Source organism: Eulemur rufifrons, chromosome 7 (assembly GCF_041146395.1).
Source record: "Eulemur rufifrons isolate Redbay chromosome 7, OSU_ERuf_1, whole genome shotgun sequence".
NCBI classification, from domain to species: domain Eukaryota; kingdom Metazoa; phylum Chordata; class Mammalia; order Primates; family Lemuridae; genus Eulemur; species Eulemur rufifrons.
Genome location: NC_090989.1, coordinates 56,161,297 through 56,188,912, shown reverse-complemented (window position 1 = coordinate 56,188,912; position 27,616 = coordinate 56,161,297). Strand labels below are relative to the sequence as shown.

The window sequence follows — 27,616 nt, the reverse complement described above, 5'->3', positions numbered from 1 at the left end:
CGCTTTGAGATCTGCTGGTTTAAAGTATGATCCTATATGTGGTAGCATTTTAAATTGTTAATATTCCTGTGTGAAGATATGATATAACCCCTTCCCCCCAAAACTGGCAATTATTTTACCTTCTACATAACCTGGCAAATAATGAGGACATTTGCGCAAATGATGAGGATCTGAACATTTTTCAGTATCTACCAGGTTTTCTATTATTTTTCAAATCAAACTGGCACAAGAATTGCTTGAGGTTGAGGTTTATGCTAAACAAGATGTAAGTATTCATGTATTATTTTTTGTCTTTTATTTATGTTTTACTTAGTTGCACCAGGGAGAAACAACAGAGCATCAGAAGGTGAAATGTCCAAACTGTAACAAAGAGATAGATGAGCTCCTTAACATTGAAGCAATGGAGCTTGCCAACAGGCGTCTCTTGTCAGCACAAATAGTACTGTATTATACTTTTTAAAATTATTTTTGAGCTTAAAATTATATTGAAATCTTTCTCCCTTGCTAAAGATGTCTTGCTTATGCTAACCTGCATAACTTAATAGATTGTTTACAAAGGCAAAGGGAAGTTTGGCATTGTCTTAGGAATCTGCTTGACTGCAAGGAAAAAAAAAGGAAAGAAAAAAAGAAATCCACTCAAAGTAGCTCAAGTAAGGGTGTTTTATAATGAAGAATTGGGAATTTCACAGACCCCAATGTCAGAAATTACAAACGGGCTTAACCTTCAGATGTGTTAGGCAATTAATTCTGTGACATTGCACACTTCTGGGTCCAAGTCAGTGTTTCATGGAAGGATACTGCCAAATTCTCTAATAACTGCAGTACAGAGTATTATGCTTTCATTCAAATCTTGAGTAAAAATTAGAGAAATTCTGTAGCACAGCAGCATACAGCACTATGTTGGAAATTACTAACAGGCTAGTTTTCATGTTCTATCCAGGTCAGGATTTTGAACTATTTGCCATGACTCATCTTCTCAAAATGCTCATGTTGGGCCTGCCTCACTGCATATGGAGCTGTTGTTGATTTCTCAGCTATTCCAACCATACAGGATCCCACGCATTCTACTTAGTCTAACTCAAGAAATGCGAGGTTTGGAGGGCATGATTGTTCTTTCTTCAGCAGGTGATAGTTTAAGCAGACAAGTTGAGTCTCAAAAACAACTTTTTTAAGGACCTAAACAACTTCTTTAAGCAATTGAGGCAGTGCCACGAAGGATGAATCTTATGTCCTCATGGTGCTGTGTTCCACCAGTAGATTTTCCACTTGTCCTACCAAATCAGGTATTGCTACCTACAGGGCAAAGATTTACTCCCACACAACTAAGTTAATACAGGCGGGGGTGGAAATATCCCAGCTAGCTCTTCCATCTCTTCTAAATCTGATGCACCAGGAGCCATGGTTCTGTGAGGTAAATGGACAAAGGCCAATTATCAGGATTTCCCTTGGGAACCGCCTATGAACAGCTTCTGAAGCAAAGACAAAGGCAGGCTGTCTGAATATACCAAGCCATCAGGGAAGAGAAAAGAAAAATATCAGTCAAAGGAAACAATGGAACAGGATAGTCAAACATCTAGATCAGGATTTCTAAGTAGAAGAGGATCTGGAAACAGTAGAGTAGGGCGAATCCTGAGAAAACCATGAGTGAATCTGAGCAGCCAAATGTGGCTTTTTTTTTTTTTTTTTTTTTTTTTGAGACAGAGTCTTGCTCTGTTGCCCAGGCTAGAGTGCCGTGACATCAGCCTCGTGCACAGCAACCTCAAACTCCTGGGCTCAAGCAATCCTCCTGCCTCAGCCTCCCTAGTAGCTGGGACTACAGGCATGTGCCACCATGCCCAGCTAATTTTTCTATATACATATTTTTAGCTGTCCATATAATTTCTTTCTATTTTTAGTAGAGACGGGGTCTCACTCTTGCTCAGGTTGGTCTCGAACTCCTGAGCTCAAACAATCCGCCCGCCTAGACCTCCCAAAGTGCTAGGATTACAGGCGTTAGCCATCACTCCCGGCCCAAACGTGGCTTTTTAAACTGCAACAATTGCTCCCTTGGATTACAAAAGCAGAAATGGGGAGTTTGCAGAATTTGTCTATAACTGTCAAAAATGTGATAGAATAACCAAAAGTATATGCAATCTGCTATATAATTTAGGAAACATATATCACATTTCTATTTTTTTCTGCAGAAAGTCCCCAAATCAAAAAATTTTCAATGTGACAGAAAATAAAAATAAAAGAGAATGTAAACACCATATGGTGGAAATATCAACCACCAGCATATTTACATACACTTTGATCTGTCTCATTGCTCACTTAACTTTTCCAAATAGTTTTGCTTCTCCATCTAAGTAACATACTTGCTAGACAATTTTTTGACTGCATTTCTAGCTGGGCTTATAATCACTAGGATCTCTCGCTGCCATCACCACAACCCTATTCCCCACCACATCCCTAAGGCCACTAATACTTGTATGTACACATTTTTCTCAGCCTTAAAAAAAACCCAAAGCTTTGTGTCATTTTGCTTATTGATATCTTTTGGCACATTATTATTAAATTTTACTTTTTAACTTATATTTTATTCCAATATAAAATGTGAATGTAGAGTTGAGAAGGTATTTTTGTTGTCATTGTTTTAATTGATATATAACAATTGTACATATTTATGGGGCACAGTGTGATATTTTTATATATGTATACATGTCTAATGATCAAATTAGGATAATAAGCATATTCATCACTTCAAACCTTTATCATTCCTATGTGTTGAGAATATTAAAAATTCTCTTTCTAAATATTTAAACAAAATACAATAAATTATTGTTTACTATAGTCATCCTATTGTACTACTAAGTATTAGAATTTATTCCTCCTATCTAGCTGTAACTTTGTATCTGTTAGCCAACCTCTGCCTGGTCCTCCTCCCCACTACCCTTCCCAGCCTCTAGTAGCCACCATTCTACTCTCTACTTCTATTAAATCAACTTTTTTGGCTTCCGCATAGTATGCAGTATTTATCTTGTTGTGTCTTCTTTTATTTCACTTAACATAATGTCCTCCATGTTGCTGCAAATGACAGGATTTTGTTCTTTTGTATGGCTCAATAGTATTCTGTTGTGTATATATGCCGCATTTTCTTTATCCATTCATCCATTGATGGACACTTAGGTTGATTCCATATCTTGGCTATTGTGAATTGTGCTGTAATAAATATGGGAGTGCAGATATCTCTTCAATTTTCTGAGTTCCTTTCTTTTGGATATATACCCAGTAGTGGGATTGCTGGAACATATGGTAGTTCTACCTGTAGCTTTTTTACGAACCTCCATACTTTTTTCCATAATGGCTATGCTAATTTACATTCCCACCAACAGTGTATAAGAGTTCCCTTTTCTCTGCATCCTTGCCAGCATTTGATATATTTTAACTTTTTGATAATAGCCATTCTAGCTGGATCGAGAGAGAATATCTCATTGTGGTTCTGATTTGTATTTACCTGATGATTTGTAATGTTGAACATTTTTTCATATACTTGTCAATTTGTAATCTTCTTTTGAGAAATACCTCTTCAGATCCTTTGCTCATTTTTAATCAAATTATTGTTTTTGCAGTGGAGTAGTTTGAGTTCCTTGTATATTCTGGATATTAATTCCTTATCAGATGAATAGTTTGCAAATATTTTCTTCCATTCTTCAGGCTTGCTTCCTTTACTGTGCAGAAGCATTGTCATTTGATATAATCACATTTGCCTATTTTTGCTTTTGTTGCTTGTGCTTTTGAAGTCTTACCCATAGTATCTTTTCCTGGACCAATGACCTGAAGTATTTTCCCTATGTTTTCTTATAGTTGTTTCATAGTTGTGGGTCTTATATTTAAAGCCTGTATCCATTTTCAGTTGAGTTTTGTATATGAGGAGAGATAGGGGTCTAATTTTATTCTTCTGCATGTGGATATCTAGTTTCCAATTTTCCCAACACCATGTATTGAAGAGACTGTCCTTTTCCCAATGCATGTTTCTGGCAACTTTGTTGAAAATCAGTTGACTGTAAATAGGTGGATTTATTTCTGGGCTCCTATTCCATTGGTCCATGTGTCTCTTTTTATACGAGTACCATGCTGTGTTGGTTACTATAGCATTGTAGTATATTTTGAAGTCAAGTAGTATAAGGCTTCCAACTTTGTTCTTTGTACTCAAAATTGCTTTGGCTACTCGAGGTCTTTTGTGGTTCCATATAAATTTTAAGATTGTTTTTTCTACATCTATTAAAAATGTCATTGATATTTTGATGGGGATTGCATTGAATTTGTAGGGTGCTTGGGGAGTATGGTAATTTTAACACAATTTATTCATCTGATCCATGCACATGAGATGTCTTTTCATTTTTGTGTGTCCTTTTCTAGTCTTTCATCAGTCTTTTACAGCTTTCATTGTAGAGAATAGAGAACTTTTACTTTTTTGGTTAAATTTATTCCTAGGTATTTTTTTTGTAGCTATCATAAATGAGATTGCTAAACGTATGAAGTTGCATCCAATTAATGATACAGTCATATGAAGACAATAGAATGGTATTTATGAAATTAAATTAATATTTATAAAATTAAATGTAGCCTCCTTTCCAGTTTGGAGGGTTATAAAATTATTTTTATTTCTTTGTAACCTGAAAATTTTGTGAGATCATATCTTGCAGCCACTTTCAAATTTTTAGTTTATTTCAGAAAAATTTGGTATTTAAGGATGCACAAAACAAATGCAGGAGACCCCATTTTGAGTATTACTTTCATTATTAATATGATGTGTGAATCAGGACTTACTTTTTTAAGTCTTTATTCTGTCCATCTATAAAAGAGGAAACTTATGCTGACTTCTTATGTTCTTTCCACTTATGATATTCTACATTTTCTGTAATATATACTCCATGTACCTTTTTGATTTATTGCCTTAAATGTTTGGTGTCTGCTATTATATTTTCAGTTGTTGATTTTGTGCTTTTATTGTACGTGTTGTGTCTTAATCATGAAATTCTCCTTTCAAAGTAAGTTAGATCGCTCTGCCCTGTTCTCCAGATTATCATCTCATTTTGTATCTTCTTAGTTCTTCTTCATTCTAGGTATATTTCCATGTTTATCTTGACTTGTTTATTTGGTTTCTGCAATCTAAATACTAATGTTCACTACTCCTGGCAATAATATTGTAATAATTGATCTATTACAGTTTTCAAAGCTTTGAGAGCTTTTATTTAAACCTCAGCCAGTTATTGTTAACTGAGACAATATCTTCTCTACCTTGTATGTTAGAAAAGAAAGCACAGCATAGCAAGACAGTGGTACAGAAGAGGCAGCACACCATAATGGTGGCGGAGGGAGACAAGATTTAAATGCAGAGATATCTGGGTTTCTAATGTGATCTTGGGAAAACTTAATTCTGTAAGCCTCAGCTTTCTCATCTATGAAATATAGATTAGAATACCTTCCTTATAAAGTTGTTTCAAGAATTAAGTAATTTTATATAAAACATATATAGTTCAGTTCATTCGCTAGTATAGTAGAGAGCTCAATCAATGGAAGTTAATTGAATCAATCATTTTCTAAATTTTTCTTATATTTTGGAGGGAAAGATTATTGAAGAGTTAATATTTTTCTAGTATCTAACTGCCTTGTTGTTTGTGTGGCTAAACTTTCATGAGATCCATATTATTTTCAGCTTTCTCATTTTTCCACAAGTTTTATGTTTACAATTTTTATGTTTGAGGATACTGAAAATATTTTAATCTTATATTGTTTTATACATATTTTAATGATGTTTAAGGTGAAAAATGCTGTTCTATTGAATTCCTGTCATTATGGAAAAATAGTTCTTTTATCCCACACCCTCAAATTTAGTTGCTATCCCTTCCTAGTATCCCCCAAGAATAAGACAGTGTTTTAATATCAAAAAAAAAAAAAAGTTGTGCAAAGAGAATGCTCGCTGCAGAACTCAACAATCTTTGGTCATATCATACATTTCAGTTAAGGAAATTGGTCTACACAATAGTGTTCAGTACATTAAAGTCAGAAACAGTGTCGGCTAGTGGTTTCCACATCATCAGACATAATCCCTGAAGCACAGTAGGCTCTTACTATATGTATTGAATGAAGGAGTAACAATGTTCTACAAAATAGTAGTAGTCCCTTATTATAATAATCCTTATAACATTCCTTATAAATTATAAAGTTCCTTATAAATAATTCTTGTAAACTTTATAATGGATGGGACAGCAGAATTATGTTGTGGAAATATTTGGTAAAATGAAACTAAATGAAGATGTAAATCCAGATTTATTTAATGTAGGATTTCTCAGAACTTTTAATATTCTGATATGCATTATAAACTTTTGAGATGAGGATAAGTCTGCAGTTCCCAGACTTAGTTGTCACTAAGTTCCATTTCTTTTTGGAAACCTAATTAATGTTTAGCGGGACCCCAGTTCTCTTTGGAACCAGTTTGGCTCTATCCAAAGCCCAGACCTACCTTCTGCACTAATCTCATAGGTCGGACTCCATAGAATGATTCTTTTTATAAAAACACTAGATTATTTGAGTATTTTTGATTTCTTTCTCACATATTATTTTTCCATAAAGGTTGTAATAAATTGTCATTGTTATTCATGCTATATAATGACTTGAATCAACATTTCTTTTAGGCGAGCTACCAGAGACAATACAGGAATGAGATTCTGACCCAGAGTGCAGTCCAGGTGTTGGTAGGTGCAGCAGGAAGTTTTGGTGAGAAGGGAGAGTAAGTATATTGTCAAGAGAGGGATTCTATCCTAAGCCACTGCATTTAGGAAATTACACAAGTGAGTTTTCTTGCTTTTGTCTGATAACTTCAGTGCATCCAGTATTATGTGTGTAAGCTGCTGCCTGCTCTGTACCCCACACTAGGCCACATCATCTATTTTCAGTTTCCTAAACTTTCTTTATTCATTCAGTTTGTGCATTTGGACAAGCTGCTCCTTCTGATTGGAATGCTTTTTTCTTTCTTTTTTTGTCCATCCCCTGCCCCATCCAAAGGTAAGCTGTGGTAAACAACTTTCCTTTTAGACTATTTGAATGCCTAAATCAGGGCAAATCCTTCCTTAATCCCTCCAGGCACATCTTCCTAAAGCACAGATAGTACTTCATGCATCCTCTCTTATTGTTCAGCATACACTGTAATCTTGCAGTGATTTCTTTAGATATAGGTCTCCACAGTAAGCAGTGAGTCCCTCAAAGTTGGTGTATTGGAGAGTGCCCTCAGATCATTCCTCCCGAGGAATGAAAGAGCCATGATTGGGCAGAAGGAGTAGTTGCAACAATGTCTACCCAAAGCCCAGACATAGCTTCTAGGTCTAGAGCCAAGAAAAAGTTCTAGTGCCAAAGACACCAAAAATCCCTGTTGAAATTGTCCTAAGTTCATTTTCAGAGTCTACTTGGGCCTCTCCCTCTGATCCATCATGCCATGAGCAAACTGGGCCTTTTACACACTCCTAAACCTAAGTGATGTGCCAGCCTTGTGTCCACTTACACATACAAGCTTGTGGTACATTGAAGGGTAAAGCTGGGTGTGAGAAAAGCAGTAGCCAGAAATGAGGACATGTTCTCGTTGTATTTCAAGTACAGAAATTCAAAGAGTGTAAGAATTTTCATTTTACGGCTAGCCATGCAAATCACTGTGATGTTACATGTGTTAGGGTAGGAAGATGAAACATATCCTATTTATAATGTTGTTTTCTTGATATATAATGTTCAAATATCTCCACTTATGGTACAAAAATCTCCATTTGTCCTCTTGATCCAGGTCCTGCCAATGCTTAGGTGACTTGAGTAAAGTTGAGGGAGTTGAAAGAGAGGATTGGGCAAATTGATTAATATGAGACAACACAATGCATAGTATCAAGAAGACACATGCAGCGTACAGAGGAAGTTTTAAATGAATGACTAAATGACACAAGTAAATACATCATCACTATATTGTCTAGGAGAGGTTAATATGAAAACAAAACAACATAGAGTAATTCAGCCCCCTGCCTTGATTTTTCCTCCCTAAGTCCTCCACAAAGGCAGAGGCAACATATGCCTAATGAAGACCCAGAGCAAATGGATACCAAAAGGAGGCTAACGGCAGACAGAGGGTCAAAGGATTGAAAGGACTCTTTCTTAGTGGACACTATAGGCACATTTTGGAATATATTACATTTTTATTCATACATGTAAGAGACATATATTGAATGCCATGCCAATATGTGCAAAGCTATATTCCAGGCATGGTGGGAAATATTAAGATTATCAAAGTAGTCTTCCAACCCTAGAGAACTTTCTGTTGAGTATGTTTATATTCAGTTCTTGCTTCTTTGCTGGTCTGCCTTGGAGTTGATTTTGCCATTTACTGATCACTCCTATAAGTAGCCCCATGTGTTGGGATGTCCTGTGGCAAGAAAGAGAGTAAGAGTGGAGGATTTAAACAGGACCTACGCCGAATGCCTGTGTAATTGCCTAAGAAATAGTGCTTTGAATACATGATTTATTTTTATTGAGTGCTGCGGCAGGTTGTTTTAAACTCTTTACATGTATTAACCTATTTTTACCTCGTAAAAATTTTATGAGGTAAGTACTCATTATCCTCAAGATGCAGGTGAAGAAAGTGAAGCACAGAGGTTAAATAATTTACCCAAAGTCATTTTGATTAATAAATTACAGAGCTGGAATTTAAAGCCAAGCTACCTCACTCTTCAGTTAAAGAGATCATACTGTTTTACTAACTCAAGTCTAAACAGTTGACTGTGTTGATGTAAGATAGGAATTCAAGAGCCTGAATTACTCAGCAATTTGGGCTGTAAAATATTGCACACTTATTGATATCATGATAAGGCTGTACAATGCCCCACTGTGTAGATCACGTGCTCTGTTATTTATTATCTCTGCAGCTCCACTTACTACACTGTACCACAAGTATTCTTTGTATATTTTATCCCACATTCCACTGGAGCCTTGAGGGTAGAGGTCAATATTTTTTTATGGTTCATCCTCAGCATTTAGCAAGCATAGTAGATGTTTAATAAATATTTTTTAAATTATGAATGAATCAAATCTTATACACATTCAAGATTTCCCATGTAATTATTACATTGTTAAATTGAATCACAAAGAATTGAATGGTTTTAATCTTTTCAATTACATTAGTATCCCTGTATTAAAGAAATTGCACAAATTTTAAAGTGAAAACATCATAATCAATAGGAAGGGAAAAGTCATCCTTTGTTGTTTTTTTTTTTTTTTTATTTCATCTTATTGTTATGGGGGATACAGAATTGCAGGTTACATACGTTGCTCCTGTACCGCCTTTCCCCCCAAGTCAGAGCTCCAGGCGTGTCCATTCCCCAGGTAGTGCGCGTTGCACCCATCATGTAGGTATATATCCCTCCCTTCCCCACCCCCCCTTCCCGAGTCAGCACCTTCAAGTGTTACCATTCCCCAAACGGTGTGCAATGCACTCATTGTGTAGGCATACCCCCATCCCCTCCCCCCCCACCTCAGTCTGATATCCGATTGGTGTCGTTCCCAGATGTGTATTTAGGTGATGTTCAGGGAAACCAATTTTCTGGTGAGTACATGTGATGCTTGTTTTTCCATTCTTGGGATACTTCACTTAAGAGAATGGGTTCCAACTCTCCAGGAGAACCATAGAGATGTTGTATCTTCATCATTCCTTATAGCTGAGTAATATTCCATGGTATACATATACCACAGTTTACTAATCCAATCATGTATTGATGGGCATTTGGGTTGTTTCCACATCTTTGCTATTGTGAATTGTGCTGCTATAAACATTCGGTACATGTGTCTTTGTTACAGAATGACCTTTTTTCCTTTGGGTATATGCCCAGTAATGGGATTGCTGGGTCAAATGGCAGGTCTAAAAGTCAGCCTTTGAACTTAGATTTCCAATGCTCTTCCATTAAGCCACATTACAAAATAGGACCTCAGACCCAAGGGCAAAGACCCAGCCTCCTTCTGATGAAGACAATGTAAGTATCTCATCAGCAAGGATGAATACTTTGTAAAACCAAGGGAATTGGTTAAATAAGACCAAATCATATACATTGATCTGAACTATCTCAATAAAAAAGCCAGCAGAAATTTACAGACAACTTGGGACAAGTGCTACCAAAATGTCTTTGGGGCCTTTATGACCACTGACTTCTCCAAGTTCCCATTTTAATTCTTTTATAGTCATTTTAACCTTCCTAGATGCCTTGAATGTGAAATAAATGAGATGGGGATATGTATGAGATTGGCTGGATGCTTTATACATATTAGTAATTTCTCATTTAATTATCCCAGACTGACATAAGTATTTTTACCCCATTTTATAGATGAGCAAGCAGGTTAATGAGGTAATTTGTTCATTGCCACACCAGACAATGAGAGATCCAACATGACAACCTCAATATATATGAATACCAAATATTTCAATCATTGTGTGCTTTCTCTCCTTGAATCTTAAACTTTTTACTATTTTAAATCATGTATCTCCAAATTTTAATACTCTCTATTTAATGAATTAGTGCTACATCCTAACTTCATGTTTGTATATCTACTTGTGTCTACAGCTTCATGACTTGGAACTGTTCCCATGAAAGTGTCTTAAATCCAGTCATCATTGCACAAAATAGTCTTCCTGATTTCTGACAATATTGCATTAAACTTATCTCAAAATGTGTAAAGCATGTTTAAAGATTTCTCTTTTTTTAGATATATAAGTATTGAGACAATAAGGAAATATTCTGAAAGCAGAAAGATCCTTATCATTGTTAGAAAAATACTGCTCAATTGGGCATATAAAACTAAAAAAGAAAATGAGATCTCATCAGGGTAAGTGCTTTTGAACCTTATAAGAAATTCAATTATAGTCATTTGAAATTCTGTTTATTTTTTTAAATTATATACTATATACTTTGTAAAATTTTTTGAAGTAGTTTATAACTAAATTACTTATATATATACAAAAAATTACTTAAAGAAGAATGTATCAATGTAAGGTTTATTAACTTTGTAGCCTGTATCAATACTTTAATCCTTTTTACAGCTGAATAATTTTACATTGTATGGATATACCACATTTGTGTACCCCTTTATCAGTTGATGGGCATTTGAGTTGTTTTTACCTTTTGGCTGTTCTGAACAGTGCTGCTATGAACATTCATGTGCAAGTAATTGAATATCTGCTTCTCATTCTTTTGGGTATACTTGTAGGCATAAAATTGCTGGGTCATGTGGTAATTCTATATTTAATTTCCTGAAGAACTAACAAATTGTTTTTCACTGCTGCTGGACAATTTTGATAAAACAAAGTATGAGTCCTTCAACTTTATTTTCTTTTTCAAGATTGTTCTAGCTATTTGAGTTCTCTTGCAATTTCACATAAATTTTAGTATTACTTTGTCTATTTCTGCAAAAAATATCATTGAGATTTTCATAGGAATTGCATTCAATCTGTAGATTGTTTTAGGTAGTATTGTCAGCTTAGCAACATTAAGCCTTCCAATCCATGAACATGGAATCTTTCCATTATTTAAACCTTTAAATTCTTTCAGTAATGTTTTATAGTTTTCAGCATTTAAATCTTAGGTTGAATTTAATCGCAACTATTTTGTTCTTTTTATGTTATTTTAAATAGAATTGTTTTTATAATTTCATTTTCAGACCATTCATTCCTAATGTGTATAAATATAACTGATGTTTATATATCAAGCTTGTATCCTAAACCTTTGCTGATTTTGTATATTAATTCTAGATGATTTTTTTTTTTTTGTGGGTTCTTTAGGATTTTCTGTATACAGGATCGTGTCATCCATAAATAGAAATACTTCACTTCTTCCTTTGCACTTTGGATGCCTCTTATTTCTTTTGTTAGATTCAGGGGGAAGAAATATAGAGCCCACTTCTCAATAGGAATAGCAAAGATTTTGTGTCTATCTTTAATCCACCACACTCAAATATGAAGGATATTTTTGTATTATAATTCTTTAAAATCCTTCAATGCTGACTGAAGCTTCAACTTTTCTGAGTAATTATTTCTGTTGATGTAAGAAAGGGAGATTTGAAAAACTATTACTGACAGCCCATATATCCTTTAGGCTGTCTTTTAAACATCATTATCCCAAAGTAAGTAGAAGTACAGATTCTGAATTCAGATGACTTGGTTTAGAATAACAGGCTCCATCATTTATTAGCTGAATGATCTTTATAGGCTTCTGTTTCCTCATTTGAAAACTTGGTATAGTAACATTTACATCATATTCTGGAGACTAACTGACATATGTAAAACATCCGGCCGGGCGCGGTGGCTCACGCCTGTAATCCTAGCACTCTGGGAGGCCGAGGCGGGTGGATTGCTCAAGGTCAGGAGTTCGAGACCAGCCTGAGCGAGACCCCGTCTCTACTAAAAATAGAAAGACATTATATGGACACCTAAAAATCTATATATAGAAAAAATTAGCCGGGCATAGTGGCGCATGCCTGTAGTCCCAGCTACTCGGGAGGCTGAGGCAGTAGGATCGCTTAAGCCCAGGAGTTTGAGGTTGCTGTGAGCTAAGCTGACGCCACGGCACTCACTCTAGCCTGGGCAACAAAGTGAGACTCTGTCTCAACAAAAAAAAAAAAAAAAAACATCCGTCAAAGTAACTGACACATAGTTGGTACTAAAATATGCTAAGTAGGTTCCTCCTTTCCTTACTTTATGGGATTGTTGTAAAGATTGCATAAACAGTATAGAAGCACTTAGTTCAGGGACTAGCACTGGGCAAGTGCTTAACAGATGTTAGCATTTATTATTAAGTGCTGAATAGTATTTCATTCAAGATTAAGTACCCTAGCTAGTAGATGAAGTCCTTGTCAAAGATCAATGAACACACAAAGAAACAAGTAAACATGAATGAGAGTCAGTAGGAATAACAACAGATTTATATCTCTAAGACTTCAGTTATTAGAATTATTCAGTATGAACTGTAAGTATTACTGAAATGTTGAAGTTAATAAATGATGGAATCACAAACATGGCAAGTTCAACCACCAAAACAAACTGAATAGAAAAATGGGAAAAATATATACATATAATTATTGAAATTAAAAATTCAACTTAAATTATTCAAAATTAAATAAAATCAATATACTATATATAATTTGGGAGGGTGCAGCTAGAGCTATGCAAATGAAACTAAATACATAGCATTGACAGGGCTTCTGTATCAAGGTCAAAGCTCCGATAGAAAAAGACTGGGACCATGAGACCTGAAATGGAAACACTATGGTAGACAAACCTGAGGGTCTTGAACTCTCAGATTCTCATGAACACTCTGGTCTGGCAAAGACAACCCTCTCCCCACTACTAGAGGAGAGTAGCCTCCTATCGCCATCAGATGCCACAGAGACATCACAAAATGATACTTGTCCTTTTTTCAAGATCAGTCTTCATCACCTTTTATTGTTTCTAGGGAAATGACCCAGTCAGGTCTCAACACAGCTGGAGAGGGAAATATAGTGCCTGTTTCAGGAGCCTACAGATTATCTCCTGCAGGAATTACAGGACCTGACTGTAAATGCTGGTAGAACATATGAGGGAATGAATCTTGAGGGTGTTGCACAGGAAAGTTGCAACATAAGGCCGGATTGGGAAGAATTTATTGGCATGAGTGGTCTTATCCATGATGACTCGAGTCTTAGCACTGTCAAAAACACTTGGCATGGGTACTATTACACTCCTGAGATGGTTCTTTGAAACTTGACCAGGCCAACAACCTACAGTAAATGAAGTTCAGGTAATAAAAATGGGAATGTTTGGTTGGATTTATTATGTGAGAATGAAGAACCAACCATATGAATTTGTTCTCTGGGAAGACTAAGAGGACATTTCCATTCACCAAGGCAACAGTGAAGCTTGCTAAGAAATCCAGTGAGGGGGGGACAGTGAATTTCTGGTCAATTTCGTGGTAGCCTCTCCTACTGGCAACCGTGGCCTGCAGAGGGGGACAGTGAGGTTGCCAGTAGGAGAGGCTACCGAGAAATTGACCTCTCTAGTTATCAAAAGGATAAATAAGATTTGGGAATGACAGAAGACAAATGGCAGTACTTAAATGTCATATTCAAGATGGGAATACTTTATTTTGTGGGCAGAAAACCTAGAGTAGCATTCAGTGTGCTTTGACCTACAGAGTGCCTTCATCTGAGGATGGCTAACAAACAGTACATGCCAAAGGGCGGTATAGATGAACAGTTAATTAGAGTGTTATTTTTCCAAAGAGAAAGCTCATGAAAAAAAGGATGAAAGCAGCTACTGCAAAGAAAAATCATGATCTCTCACCCTTCTCTATATATCTAGGTCAGTTGTCAGAACCAGAGCCCTTGAGAAAGAACTACACCACAAAGACATAGCACAAATGATCCCTCAATCTTTTCTCAAATGGACCTTTACTCATTTTATCATTGCTATGCATTGGGGGAAAGACAACACCCAGACTTTTTGATGACTTTTGGATATGGCAATTTAAGAGGTCAATATTGATACCAAAGGCCTGAAATGCTATCGTGATCCTCAAGTTAAACTGGTGTTTTTAGGCTAGATATATGGTATTTCTGGCCCAGTTTGTCTCAGGGTCCAGAAGGCCCACTGTGTGGTTATTTCTCTGAGTCCCTGAGGGTATAATGGGGATTAATATACTTAGTATCTAACTGAACACTCACATTGATTTGCTGACCTATAGAATAAAAACTATTATGGCAGGACTAGCCAAGTAGCCAAGTGGAACCTATGACCAAAATAGTAAGAAGCAATACAGCATCTCATGAGGAATTAAGAAATTAACACAAACACTAAAGATTTAAAGGAATTATGAATAGTTCCCATCACATCCCCTTCAATTCACCTCTCTGGCATAAACATGACAGATTATGGTCAACCATAAACTTAAGCAAAAGTAACCACAAGTGCAGTGCTGTGCCAGATATGGTTTTGCTACTGGAAGAAATCGAGAAAAGCAGTCTGGAGAGAGGACTGAAGAAGGGCAGAGGTGGTGTTACCATGAAGCTGACAAGGCTCACACTCCACAGCTTCTGTCTCACACAGGCACTGCCTGAGGTCTTGGAGGGCCCTAGCGATGTGATCACACGATCATACACTTCTGTGTTCATCATGTCATCATCTTTTTCTCAAATAGGATCCCAAATTATAAAAGCTTTTGGCCCATAGCACCAATATACCCCTGAGAATGGTAGAAAATTATCTCATACTTCCTCAGTCTTAACCAGCAAGTGATTGATCATATCATTTTGAGTTTTAACAATAATAATGCATTATTATGCTACTTGAATAATTAAAAAATAGAATTAAAAATACAAAAAGTAAATCCTTTCATATATATTTCACTTTCTAGCATACATAGTATGGAAAATATTTTTCAAAGCATATACATTATTTTAAAGTTTTTGATAAACTTTGGATCCATATGTTCCAATACCGTGTATCCTAGGCTTTGTTCCTAATTTTATGCCTTTGAAAGGGAAGATACTCATGATACATTGTTAAAAGGAAAAAAAGAATCAGGTTACAGAAAAATATGTATAATTTAATTTATTTTATGTGTATAGATAATGGTTTTATAAACAAAAAATTTAGAACAATATTCAAACTGTTAATAGTAGCCATCTCTAAGAATTGGAAGTATTGGAAGGTGAGAGGGATTATGTTTATGCTTAAAAATTTCCAGTTTGAATTATTCCTGTCTTACACCAAAAGTATTTCTGTTAAAAGTAATAGAAAAAGTGAATGAGAGTTAAGAAAGGACAAAAAGACAGAGGGGAAGCTAGACTTAAGACATTTAGCAGAAGAGGAAATTAAAAGGACAGCATTTGAAGCAGAAGGCAAGAAAGTGTTAGCTAGTGGTGGCTGCTTCTAGAATTAAGGAGGGCTCTGTGACTGTTGGTAATTAGAACAGAACTGAAGATCATTTGATGTAATTCTTTTATCAGATAAAACTATCTTTTTGTTTTACAGGCATTTCTGTTTTCGTATCTGCCACAAAATAGTATTTACTCCTGAATTTGAGTATGTTGGATACCTTGTGACACTACTGAATACATTTCCTATTATAATGTTTTGGATTCCCCAGTTAGGTCAAATCTATGACCACGAAATAAAATGTGTTAGCTACGTTTTTCTTGCATTTTATATTCTAGAGGGCCTACTTAAGGTAATCTAAAATTTGCATGTGTATGAACTTGTTATATGTCTAACAGGCAAATTTCCTAACCTCGTTTTTCAACACTAGCTACAGAGGGTTTTCTAAAGGAGTGTATGAAATTCTCCCTTACTTCCCAAAACAAACTTTAATTTTTGAAGGTGATTTTCAGGGTGAGTCAATAGAAAATATGCATACTTTAAGCACTGATTTTGTATTTGCAAAAATAAATTTTAAAATGGTGTGTGTCCAAGGGAAATAGTGAGTTTAAAAGGCATCAGCATGGTCTTAAACTTAGCAGGGTGGTGAGTACATGAATGTTCATTTTATTATTTTTATACTAGATAGATAAACAGATGGATGGGTAGCTTGATAGATACTCTTTTATACTTGAAAAATTTCACAATTTTATTTTTTAAATATAATATAAAGGCAGCTGTTAAATGATGGGAATGTATACCTACAAATTGATGGTAGTGTTGCGTTGTATGGATTAACAAATGGTAATATAAAATATTTTTAGCAAGAAAATTTAAATAGAGGAATTATGTCTGATATTTGCACAAAAATGTGAACCTCAGATCTTTAGTGGAAAATTTAAATGCTACTGCAGAGCCATGGTATTGGAAAAAAATGAATTCAAATCCAATCGCATTGTATGTAATAAATTCCAAGCTAGTTGAAAAGACCATAGAAGGTTTCATAGAATTAAGAGAAAATAAAGCAATTAGGGTCAAGGTTAGTGACAGCATGTGGGTGCGAGTGAGAGTCCCCTAAAATCATTTAACATGTACCATAGTGGGAAGAGCACTGAGCTGGGATTCAATAGACTTTAGCTCTTGTTTTGGTTTTCTCTGACAAGCTGTAAGCTGTTGACTAAGTTACTGAACTTTTCCCACCCTGAAGTTTCTGAGAAGGGTTGGCCTAAATGACAGATGGAGATCCTTCTAGATCTAATAACAGATCCCTCTAATATTCTTTGTGCTTTTCCAAGGTTAGGCTGCTGCCATAGCCACAGTGGGCTTCATATAATCAGGCCCACTTAAGACACCAGTACTGGACTACAACATATCATTGTACTTCGTAGCTGAGAAGATAACTTCCAAGTCACAACCCTGTTCTTGTCTCTACCTCCGACTTAACTCAAGATTTATTCTCTCTGCCCAATTTGCAACCTCACATTTACTTATCATTTCCTTTACCCTCTTTTCTGTTTAGTTCAGTTCTGCCATTTTTACCTTGTCTTTTAAAGTCTCCATTATGTTAATAATAATAATTTTTTGCCTACAAGGCACCATTTATTTTCATTATGACATTTCAAATCCTTAAATTAACCTTGCTGTCATGCTTGCATTTTACAGATCAGGGACTGAGTCTCTTGTCTAAAATCACATAGCTAATGAATAGTAGAGTTGGGATACAATCCCTCGAGGTTCATGTTCTTTCTAATACACAGTGCTGCCTTAAATTCCCTTCCCTATATTTTCAAACTTTTCCCAAAACATTCTTCACTCTGTTAGAGAAATGGGTCTTTTGAAACTTTGTCAGGGGAATGTTGATCACTCTTGGGCATCTGAGATCCAGAAGGTGGCATTACTTGAGTTTCCAACCATTCTTTGACAATCTTGCATTCAACAAACCCCTCCTCATTTGAAGCCTACATTGTCCTTTTGCACTGGACTTTCCTTTTCCTGTGGCCATATTCTTATAACCTCCAGATAATTTCTTACATTTCTGAATAGTTGGTATCGAGATAAAATTTAAACTCTTTCAGCCAGTTCTTTCAAGTTCCTAAGAGAATAATCTAACCAATACTCTGCTTCAATAAGAAGAAAATGAAACATCTAGAGAGGCTAAATGAGCAGGACCTCACAAGACCAGGATCTTATCCTTTGCTTCCCAGATTCAGACATTGAATTCCCTCGGCATGGCCAAATGCCAGCAGTCTCAGGAGAAATAACTCTCTATCACTAAATATACAGGAGTCTGTTTATAAACAAGCATAGCAATTTCTTAATTTATAATGGATCACACAATGTCCCATGGACATGAATATATCTGTCTCCTATACTTTCTTAGAATCAGAGTGAAGTGAGGGTAAGGGAATCAGGCTGGTAGGAGACTACATATTAATCAAAATTACAAATCAGTATCTTTAGTATAATAAAGAAATTCACAGTACTATGGGAATAAACAGAGTTTCTCACACAGAACAGTAGGGTCAGAGAAGGAAGGTTTTCAAGAGAGGGAGTTACTTGAGCTGAATTTTGAATAATATATAGGAATCAAAGATGAAAATGAGTAGATGAGTATTTTCTCTAAGGGAAAACTGAGAGGCAACACTGTGGCATACTCGTATGTAAGGAACATCATTGCCAATACTGGAGCTCAGAGATGGCTTGGTCAGGGTGAAGGTTGAAGAGATGTTAAATTAGTGTGGATGGTATGGAAAATGAGGCGAGACATAGATGTAAATTAAATAATGAAGGGCTTTATAGACCATGCTGTCTTGTCCACTTTCATGGTATCAACTATCATTCATAATGTAATGACTCCCAAATTCATGTCTGCAGCCCAAATTTTATCCAGTGCCTCAGATCATGTAGATAACTGCTAACTAGATCCCTCTGACAAAATACTGTGTAAACATCTCAAGCAGCATATTCAAAAGAAATGTATCTTCCCTAAACCTACTCTTCCTTTAGAATTCCACTGAAAACCCAATTTCCCAAGCTTGAATCTATAATCATCTTTGAAACCTCCCATTCTCTTAGCTATAGCAGGTTTTCAATAAACATTTTCAAAATAAAGGACTGACTGAATGAACTATAATAAAATAGTAGGTATTTCGAATATCTTCTCCCTTGTAATAAATGCTTCAGTATTTTAGCCATTTCATTCCAAATTAATGTTATCACTTACTAGTATGAATATATATTTTAATTTAACATGTCTAAATTCAAATAATTATATTTAGGAAGGAAGATGTTATGATATTAAACCACTATAGCAGGTCACAATTCTGGAACATTTAAAAATTACTTGTTCCAGTATTATAAATTTAGCAGATCAATTGTTAGATAATAGTTAAGTGAGGCAAAGCATGTGGATACAGATATAAGATCTAAAATTTTCAGATATATTTCACTTTAACTTATAAAAATGAGCTCCTTCCATAATATTCATATTATACTAGAAATTTCATATTTAACTAGAAACATACTTCAACTATCTTCAGATGGCCTTGAGCAGGCCCTGGACAGAATTGTCACAAACACTTTTTCCTGTATGGATTTGATGCAATGAAATCCTCATTTCCAGAATTCAGATGAAGTTATAATATTAATGCCTTCAAATTAATGTAGTCAACACAAGGAAAGGGAACTATGTATTCTAATCTGGTCTTATGTCTAGTAGTAGGAGATTTGTATATGTTTCAATTTTCCTATTTCCTTTTGAGTTGCTTCTAGAAAGTCACCTTTTTTAATGATTCTAAAAAAATGTTGTCAGAATCAGCAACTACTCTGATTATTCTCACTGGCTATCTAGATGTGTAAAGGAGAAAATTTTAAAAACTAAGTTTACTTTAATAAAAATGACAGAAGCAATTTCTCAACTTGTAACTATCTTATTTAAAAGACTGTCATTACTTTCCCTGTTAAAAAGCATTCTAATAAGCTATTTCCTCTCTGGTGTAGGAACATATGGGTTATGGAGTGAAACATACATAAATAGCTTCTGAAATGTATTTATCTGAATGTGCATGTGTTGATGAAGCCTGATGTTAGCTCCACAAACAAATATATTTACTGAGATAAAGAAAAAGATTAGTATAATTACCAGTGGAATTCTGACAAAATATTTACTTTTATTAAAGTTTTTAAGAAATTAAAAGTGACTTTTATTCTGCATTGTCCCAAGATGAAATTACAGAAGTGAATTTAGTGAACAAAGCATAACCTTTTAATAAATACATCTTTAAATCTCGAACTACTTTAATAAAAACCTTGCCCACACGCATCAAACCAAACATAATCTAATTTTTTTCTTCATTATTCAGAATCACCATTTTGGACATCAATCATATAATACTAAAAAATGGAATATAGCACTCAGGATTATTGTGGTATTTAAGGGTATTTGTTTTAAATTAAAAAGCCCTGGGACACTATGTTTTTGTTTGAATTTTCTGCCTTTCCATTGCTGCTACTTTTTACCAGTGTCATTATGTAAATCTGTTTCTTTTCATCTATAACTGTGCTTTATACCCAATCCTAAATCGATAGTCCTATGAGCGTTCCTTTACTACAAGATAGAACTGATGAACTTGTTTTGTTTGTTTGTTTTGGGTTTCCTGGTGGTATTTTACACATGTGAAGTCTTAAGCTCGGTGAGAGAAAAAGCTGAGTGATGATGTTTAAGTTATTGTGGGAAACGGTGTAGTAAAAGCAAAAACAAATATGATAATGTAATTTCTTTTTAAATCAACAGATGGCAGCAATAAGGAATGATTTTTTCTCATATACCTGGAACTTATTTGAATTACTAATTACAGTAGTTGCCATCATAGATATAATACTTGCTGAGATAAACACCATTAATAAGAATATTGTTTTGAATCAAACATTGGTCTTTATAAAAACTGTTCAACTTCTTCGTTTACTACGCCTTTTGAAGGTAAAGAAAAGTAAATCATGCAAATTCAAATTCCTACTGATTTTTATGAAATACAGATTAAAATCAGTTTACTAGTTTTATGACTACCACTTTCTATTGGACTAATGTTTATATTTTAAATTCTACCTCCCTTTGACAAGTTAAGTTTTATAGCATTTTATGTTACAAATACCCAAATTATATTAGAAGTTCATTTAGCACATGAAAGTATAGAAACACCAATCACAGCTTTCTCTTCGAATAGAGACCACACGAGAAATTCCACATTAATGTAAGTACAAGTCAACCCCAAAGTAATGTTTATTTCTATAGATACCTAGGGAATAAAAGATGGAAATCAACAAAACAAACAACCATGCAAAGCATTCATACGGACAAAGCAAATAGTACACATTCATACAAATCAAGAAAAAAAATACACATTTCACATTATATAAGTTCACAGTAGTATATAATCGTGGTATCAAAAATGACCTTTGATTGTCTAATATATGTTTATATGATGAGTATTTTCTGTATGATTATTTCAATGACATAAAACTCATTCTCTCACAAGGCATAGAAGTATATATGTGAATACACAATATTCTCTCTCTCTCTCTCTCTCTCTCTCTCCCCCCTTCCCTCCCCTGCTCCTGTCTCTTCTGTCTTTTTCTCTATTCATACACAAAGAAGACACACAGGCATATAAGCGCTATGGTACATACAAAGCTAAATAAGACATAGTTCATCTGGAGATAAAGCTAACAGAACCTATACATTTAGATCTTTCTTACATACATTTAAACATAATTTTGCTACTGAGAAGTATAAAGCAACTAGGTCTAAAAGTATACAAACATTGGCTCCTTTATTTTTTAGTACTCTAGTGAACTATAAGTAATGGTAGAGTGCAATTTGACCTGAGGAAGGCAAGTCTAGTGTAGTCCAAAGACTGATTAATTCTTCCTGATAGGAAGATATCAAGAGTCTACCAATTAGTTTAGATGAAGAAACTGATAAACCACATCAGAAAAGTTTGTTTGTCTATATAATCAGGAAACTCTGAACCCTTATCTTATGTCAAATCGTAAGCCATTGAAATATGAAGACAAATTTGATATAGTCTCTGCCCTTAGGCAGCTTATTGTAGAAGAGAAATGACAAGTAATCTAGATATTCCAATGTTATATGGCAGTATAAGTGCAAAACAGGAATATGCACAGAATGCTGGTGGGATAGAAAAGACTTCCTTTATTAGGTGATACTTGAGCTGAATCTTGAAAGCTGAGTATAATCTCTTTGGGGATTAATGGCACGTGGCTGGAGGATAGAGTACGAAGATGGTGAAGCATGGATAGGAAACAAAGGGAACAGCAAACTGCTGAAGCTAGGGGATTGCACAGTGGTAGCAGATAACCCAGAGACTTCAGTCCTCAACAGAGAAACAGGGAGAGGGAGAAGTTAATTTTGGGTTCTAACAGGCAATTTTGTTGTGGTGGATTCTCACCTGATGGAACCATCTAATAGAAGTTTAGTAGATGATTTAGCATGTAAAGGTGACAGTACTTTATATAGGTATTTTGTGGCCTAACCCCAAAAGATTAATCACATTTTTCCAAGAATTTAAATTAATTGAAAATAGCATCAAATCCTCTATAAGGAAAATAAAGAATAAGGTCATAAACTTCACACAGGTGCCCAATATTATCAGTCATAGGGGAAGTAGCTGTAGTTATGAACTTATAAAGATACCATGAATAAAATAACCAAGAACCTTGACAGGTTACTGTATTTACCTTTGAGGGCAGTTACTTTCTTATTATCTATTTTGGTTAAGCTAATTAACATATAATTAAATAGAATTTGTACAGTTTATATTAAATAGTAGTCCTGTTTTCCCCAGCTCGTGACACCAAAGTTGCTGCAATTAACAGATAAAAGGATGAGTCATCTGCTGTCCTTTAGGTATGCTGTACTAAAAGGATATGTCCAAGGTGAATCAGATGTACTGACTATAATTGATCAGATTGCAAGCTCTAAACAGGCTAAACAGGTAAGGAAAACCTAAAATACTAAGAGGAGTTCAATCTCCCTACCCCTCAATTGCCTTCACCCATCATGTTCTCTGTCTATGTAGATGTGGTCTTTGACTCCTGGTTTGCTAATTAATTTCTGCAAGTACTTAAACTAGTCTACATTTAAATTACGCAAATACCTCCTCACAGAAACGTCTGTGCCAAATTAGCAATTGCAAGGCTCTTGGAAGGCACCTTTCTGTCTTTGTGGAGGCTATCATGAAATCGATGTGCAATGGTCCACTTCCTCCTGATGCTAGCCCCAGGATCAGTCAGGCAACAGATGCACTAAATAGGAAATATTGGAAGGTGAGAAGTGATGGCAGTGTTGAGCAGAGCTTCCTCATAATGCCCAAAAGCTCCTTATTTCTATCTCACTCTATCCTTGTTTTCCCCACAGTAAACAGTAATGGAAAAACAAGTGATCTGGCGAATAGAAAGCAGCAAAGAAAACAATAATTCATCCAGAGGGAAACCTAGCCTGATTCCATCATTATGCAGATGAGAAAAATGGGACTCAGAGAGGTTAAATGATTCTGTCCAAAATCACATAGCTAGTTAGCAGCAAAGACAGTTCTAGGGCCTAAATTCTAGATTTTATTTTTATTTTTTTTCTATTGAGACAGATCAATACTGATATGTGTCCACAAGCCATCCTCGTGTCCCAAATTTTGAGGCTCTCCTAAAGCTGAATGTACCTATGATGCGTGTATTTTTGAGAATCAATAGTGTCCTAAAGTAAAAATATATGACTCACATTCAGGTTTCTCAAAATCTGCCTAGATAATGCTACTTCTTATCTTCCTCACCAGTCTTGCTGAAGCAAAGAGTGCTGCAGCTCAAAATTCACTTCTAATCCCTGAAGAGCTCTCCATTTCTTTAAAGTTATTGATTTAGGTTAAAAATCCATCAGTTGCAAATGACATCTTATAAAAATTTGTTTTGCCAATGGAGATAATATTTCTTTTGATCCTTAGATGTTATTAAAGCGAGTAATAAGGAATATGGAAAACGCTATGAAAGAGCTAGGTAAGTAGCTCTCATCCTAAATATTCATCATGACCATCTCTTATGATCACTACTTCAGAAAGGCAGTGGTTTTTATAACTAGAGCTAATCTTTAGAGGAAACCCACTCACTAATAATAAAATGGATAACTTCAATAATCAATGTGATCTTATTTTCATTAGATGGGAATAGTACAATATTACCTCTCCACACCAGTTCTCTCTGCCTTTTACAACAATGAAGTCCTTTTATTTTTTTTTTTTATTTCATCTTATTATGGGGGATACAGAATTTGAGGTTACATACATTGCCCATGTACCGCCTGTCTCCCCAAGTCAAAGCTTCAGGCGTGTCCGTTCCCCAGACAGTGCGCGTTGCACCCATCATGTAGGTATATATCCCTTCCTTCCCCACCACCCCTTCCCAAGTCAGCACCTTCAAGCGTGACCATTCCCCAAACGGTGCGCAATGCACTCATTAGGTGGGCATGCACCCATCCCCTCCCCCCACCCCCCACCTCAGTCTGATATCCGATTGGTATCATTCCCAGATGTGTATTTAGGTGATGATCAGGGAAACCAATTTTCTGGTGAGTACATGTGATGCTTGTTTTTCCATTCTTGGGATACTTCACTTAATATAATGGACTCCAACTCTCTCCAGGAGAACCATAGAGATGTCATATCTTCATTATTTCTTATAGCTGAGTAATATTCCTTGGTATTCATATACCACAGCTTACTAATGCAATCAAGTATTGATGGGCACTTAGGTTGTTTCCACATCTTTGCAATGTGAATTGTGCTGCTATAAACATTCGGGTACGTATGTCTTTGTTATAGAATGACCTTTTTTCCTTTGGGTGTATGCCCAATAATGGGATTGCTGGATCAAATGGCAGGTCTACTAGAATCTGTTTAAGATACCTCCATAATGCTTTCCACAGGGGTTGCACTAGTTTGCAGTCCCACCAGCAGTGTATGAGTGTTCCTGTTTCTCCACATCCACGCCAACATGTGTTGTTTTGGGATTTTTTGATAAAGGCCATTCTCACTGGGGTTAAATGATATCTCATTGTGGTTTTGATTTGCATTTCCCTGATGATTAGGAATGTTGAGCATTTTTTCATATGTTTGTTAGCCATTTTTATATCTTCTTTTGAAAAATTTCTATTCATGTCATTTGCCCACTTTTTGATAGGGTTGTTTGATTTTTTTCTTGCTGATTTTCCTGAGTTCTAAATAGATTCTTGTTATCAGTCCTTTATCTGATGTGTAGTATGCAAAAATTTTTTCCCATTCTGTAGGTGGTCTGTTTATTCTCGTGACTGTTTCTTTGGCTGTGCAGAAGCTTTTTAATTTAATCATGTCCCATTCATTTATTTTTGTTGTTGCTGTGATTGCCTTAGGGGTCTTCTTCATAAATTCTTTGCCTAGGCCAATGTCTGTAAGAGTCTTTCCTACATTTTCTTCTAGAATTCTGATTGTATCACGCCTAAGGTTTAAGTCTGTTATCCACCGTGATTTGATTTTTGTAAGAGGTGAAAGCTGTGGGTCCTGTTTCAGTCTTCTACATGTGGCTAACCAATTCTCCCAGCACCATTTATTGAATAGGGATTCTTGTCCCCAGAGTATGTTCTTTCCTGCTTTATCAAAAATTAGGTGTCTATATAAGGATGGTTCTATATTTGGATTTTCTGTTGTGTTCCACTGGTCTGTGTCCCTGCACTTGTGCCAGTACCAGGCTGCTTTAAGAACCACAGCCTTGTAGTATAGTTTGAAGTCTGGCAAATTAATACCCCCATTTTGTTTTTGTTGCTTAAAATTTCTTTTGCTATATGGGGTCTTCTCTGATTCCATACAAAGTGTATAATTATTTTCTCTACTTCTGTGAAGAATGATGTTGGTAGCTTAATAGGAATTGCATTGAATCTGTAAATCACTTTGGGTAGTATAGACATTTTAACAATGTTGATTCTTCCGATCCACAAGCATGGTATAGTTTTCCATCTATTTGCAAGTTCTACTATTTCTTTTCTCAGTGTTTCATAGTTTTCCTTATAGAGGTCCTTTACTTCTTTAGTTAGGTATATTCCTAGATATTTTATTTTCTTTGTTGCTATTTTGAAGGGTATTGAGTCTTTAATTTGGTTTTCCGATTGACTGTTATTGGCATATACAAATGCCTCTGATTTGTGTATATTAATTTTGTAGCCTGAGACTTTGCTATATTCGTTAATCAATTCCAGGAGTCTCATGGTTGAATCCTGGGGGTTTTCCAGATATAACATCATATCATCAGCAAAAAGTGAGAGTTTGATCTCTTCTTTCCCTATTTGGATTCCCTTGATTCTGCTCTCTTGCCTAATAGCTCTCGCAAGGACTTCCAATACTATGTTGAAAAGTAATGGGGACAGTGGGCAGCCCTGTCTGGTTCCAGTTCTAAGTGGGAGTGCTTTCAATTTTTCCCCATTCAGAATGATGTTGGCTGTGGGTTTGTCATATATGGCTTGTATCATTTTTAGGTAGGTTCCATCTATGCCTATTTTGTTAAGCGTTTTTATCATAAAAGGGTGTTGAATTTTGTCAAATGCTTTTTCTGCATCTATTGAGAGGATCATATGGTTTTTGTTTTTGCTTCTATTTATGTGGTGAATTACATTTATAGATTTACGTATGTTGAACCACCCCTGCATCTCTGGGATGAAGCCCACTTGGTCGTGGTGGATTATTTTTTGATAAGCACTTGGATTCGATTTGCTAGTATTTTATTGAGAGTTTTTGCATCTATATTCATGAGAGAAATTGGTCTGTAGTTCTCTATTTTTGTTGCGTCCTTTCCAGGTTTTGGTATCAATGTTATATTGGCTTGGTAGAACATGTTGGGGAGAATTCCATCCTTCTCAATATTGGAGAATAGTTTGTGTAGGATGGGCACCAGTTCTTCTTTGTATGTATGGTAAAATTCGGGTGTGAACCCATCTGGTCCAGGGCTTTTCTTTTTGGGAAGGTTTTTTATTGCTGTTTCGATTTCAGTTCTTGATATTGGTCTGTTCAGGGACTCTATTTCTTCCTTGTTGAGCCTGGGAAGACTATGTGTTTCTAAAAATTTGTCCATTTCCTCCACGTTCTCCAGTTTGTGTGCATAAAGATTTTTGTAGAATTCATAGATGATATCTTGTATCTCTGTGGCATTGGTTGTGATTTCTCCTTTCATTTCCTAATGGAGGTTATTAGAGATTTTACTTTTGTGCTCTTGGTTAGTCTAGCCAGAGGTGTGTCTATTTTATTTATCTTTTCAAAGAAGCAACTTTTTGTTTTATTAATTTCCCTTATAGTTTCTTTGTTGTCCTTTTCATTTAATTCTGATTTGATCTTAGTAATTTCTCGCCTTCTGCTGGGTTTGGGATCATTCTGTTCTTCTTTCTCCAGCTCTTTGAGTTTATTCATTAGGTTGTCTATTTGCAAGTTTTCTGTCTTTTTGATATAGGCATTTGTGGATATGAATTTTCCTCTCAGGACTGCTTTAGCTGTGTCCCATAGATTTTGATAAGTTGTATCTCCATTGTCATTTAATTCAAAGAAACTTTTGATTTCCATCTTGATTTCTTCCTTTATAGAATAATTG

At 35.5% G+C, this 27,616-nt stretch overlaps 1 protein-coding gene across 1 annotated transcript in view; it reads left to right on the top strand.

The window, feature by feature from the left end:
- Window positions 1-27,616, top strand: part of SLC9C1 (solute carrier family 9 member C1) — a 92,505-nt gene that overhangs the window by 40,496 nt on the left and 24,393 nt on the right. The window contains exons 12-18 of the mRNA XM_069471968.1: window positions 314-439; window positions 6,678-6,772; window positions 10,768-10,887; window positions 16,064-16,259; window positions 20,739-20,924; window positions 22,810-22,959; window positions 23,959-24,010. Coding sequence (XP_069328069.1) covers window positions 314-439; window positions 6,678-6,772; window positions 10,768-10,887; window positions 16,064-16,259; window positions 20,739-20,924; window positions 22,810-22,959; window positions 23,959-24,010 — 925 coding nt within the window. The remainder of the gene's footprint in view (window positions 1-313; window positions 440-6,677; window positions 6,773-10,767; window positions 10,888-16,063; window positions 16,260-20,738; window positions 20,925-22,809; window positions 22,960-23,958; window positions 24,011-27,616) is intronic.